Source organism: Penaeus japonicus, unplaced genomic scaffold (assembly GCF_977035675.1).
Source record: "Penaeus japonicus unplaced genomic scaffold, GWHDUDI00000001_assembly GWHDUDI00000002, whole genome shotgun sequence".
NCBI lineage: Eukaryota > Metazoa > Arthropoda > Malacostraca > Decapoda > Penaeidae > Penaeus > Penaeus japonicus.
The window spans coordinates 27,914,891-27,917,390 of NW_028234404.1; the positions used below are offsets into that span (position 1 = coordinate 27,914,891).

Consider the following 2,500-nt stretch of genomic DNA (forward strand, 5'->3'; position numbering starts at 1 on the left):
CGCGCCGCGCAAGTGTTGATGATGGTTCTTGCAGCCATTGCCCCGGCCGCTGCTCAGCTCGAGTTCCTCAATAACCTTGTAGGTGTAGGTGGTGGGTATCTGCCTCCTGATAACGAACCGGCCGGAGGATCCAACTGTGAGAATGCCATACAGACAACTACCATCGTTGACATTCAAACTCAGCGTGTGGACCAGCCCATTACTGTGGACCGCACCCAGACTGCCCAAGCCCAGGCTGTAGTGACAGAGGTGCAGGCTGTTACTACCACCATGGTGCAGACAGAGAGCCGGCAGGTTGAAATTCCTGTCACTCGCACCTATGAGCAGGTTGCACAAGCAGTTCAGACACGCATTGCTGAAGTTCCGTTCCAGCCAGAGCCTGTAGTTCAGCAAGTGACTCAGACTAGTGTAGTAGCCACCACACAGGTTAATGAGAAGGTGGACACCAGCATCACCCAGGTCACACAGCCTATCCAGGTGACCAGCACCCAAGTGGAAACTGCAATTACAACTGCCTTTGAGACACAGACACGGCAAGAACAAAGAGTGGAAACTGCTGTAATCACACCTCAGCCCGTTGTACGTACAGTTGCCGAGACCCAACAAGTCGAGCGGACTGAAGTGGCCCAGTTGCCTGACATCACATCTGTTGTTGACACTGTTGTTGTCCAGACTGAAGATTCTGTACGTTTCGTGACTCCGCAGCCTGTTCTTAATACCCAGATCGTTACCGAGACTCAAGTAGATACCCAGTATCAGGAGGTGGTTCAGACAGAACAAGCTTTTGCAACTGTTGAGAACACTCGCACACAAGTTGTACAAGTTACAGACAATCGCATCGATTATGTTACATCAACTGTATTCAGTAATGAGGTAGTGACCGAAACTAGTACTCAAGTGGAAAATCGCCAGCAATTTGAAACACAGTATGTGGAGCAGGTGGTAACTTCCACACAGGTGGTGGATCAGCTAGATGAGCGCTTTGTCACCAGCACAGCTTATGTTCAAGCCACAGATTACCAGACCATCACAGGCGCTGCTGAGATTCGCGAAGAAGTTGTTACCGTAACACAAGATGAAATCCAAGTTGTCACTCAGACAGTGGGCAACACAGTACAACAAACTGTCAATCAGGTGGTGACTGCACCTTGCCAACAAACCCAGACTGGCTATAATTACAACCGCCCTGCTCGTCCATTCACCTTTGGTTAACTACTCTCTTTTGCGATAAAATGCGATTGAAATGCAATAATTGTTTGAAGTATTATAGACTCTGCCCCTTATTGAACAGAACATATGTTATATATCTACATGTTTGTGATGTGCCATTACCGCTGCCGGCTAGCAGTTCTGGTTACGGTTTATTGCACATATATTTATTCATAAAGCATTGTCAGCCATATTTGAGAGTGAAGGATTAGAGGGAATTACTATATACTTGTCAGAAGAAAGATAATGAAGTTTATATGCTGCGCATAATTTACTACAGACAATATTTTGTGTAAAATGTAAACAATTAAACTTAAAGAAAGTAAATCTGTGAATTAACTCACCTTTACAGTAATAATATGCCAGAGAAGAGAATCGGTAAGTTGTTAGTGATGAAGGGTACTTGATAACAAATAATATTGTATGTGCGACTGTATAACACACTGAATTGTTTCATTTTTCACAGGATGGGCCGAAGTGCATTTCTGCTTCTCCTCATAGCGGTGACTCACATCTCCTGGGCGGCCAAACTGGGTGCCCTTGAACCGTCCTTCTCTGGTTCTCCAGACACAAGGCTCAACGAAGTCTTAGGGGGGTATCTACCGCCTGTGAAAGAGCCTGCAGGAGATGCAACTTGTGAGACCACCATCATAACCGAAACTAGTGTGCAGATACAGTCTCAGGCTGTACCAACCACCATTTACAATGACGTTGTTGTAACTAGTACCGATATCTCTACATATACTGATACTCAAGCTCAGACCATTACTAACACTGAAACTGTGGTCAACACAGTTTACAATACAGAATATATCACAAATACCCGCACAGAGACAAGCACGGTAACTGAAACATCAACTGTAACACTTTCTATACAGACCATCTTCTCCACAAGCACTGAGACACGTGTCTCCACAGTTCTTGTTGAAAGCACTCGTGTCCAAGTACAAACAAGCACTATTCTTACAACCATTGTCCAGTTTGAATACTCTACCCAGGTCCTTCCTACCACCATCACCAACTTTGAGACACAATACGTTACCAGCACAATCGTCAACACTCTGCCTGCTCAGACCATTGTGAATACTGAATATGTCACAAACACCAACGTGGTCACTCAGACGCTCCCCGCTCAAACTATTTTCAATACCAACACAGTTGTCTCCACTGTCGTTAATGAAGTTGTGTCCACCCTTCCGGCCATTACATCTCAAATAGTATCCACAGAGGTGTTGCCCGTTATCACTACCGTCTATAATACCCAGACTGTTACAAACACCCAGACCCAAAC

General features: G+C 45.4%; 2 protein-coding genes across 2 annotated transcripts in view; both read left to right on the top strand.

The window, feature by feature from the left end:
• The window catches only part of LOC122267581 (uncharacterized), a 5,226-nt gene that overhangs the window by 2,061 nt on the left and 665 nt on the right, over positions 1 to 2,500 (top strand). The window contains exon 2 of the mRNA XM_043037623.2: positions 1 to 2,500. This exon is cut by the window's left edge and continues 4 nt beyond it; it is cut by the window's right edge and continues 665 nt beyond it. Within this exon, the coding sequence (XP_042893557.1) occupies positions 1 to 1,212 (1,212 nt within the window). The 3' untranslated portion in view covers positions 1,213 to 2,500.
• LOC147472301 (uncharacterized) overlaps positions 1,677 to 2,500 on the top strand; it is a 1,489-nt gene continuing 665 nt past the window's right edge. The window contains exon 1 of the mRNA XM_043037622.2: positions 1,677 to 2,500. This exon is cut by the window's right edge and continues 665 nt beyond it. Coding sequence (XP_042893556.1) covers positions 1,677 to 2,500 — 824 coding nt within the window.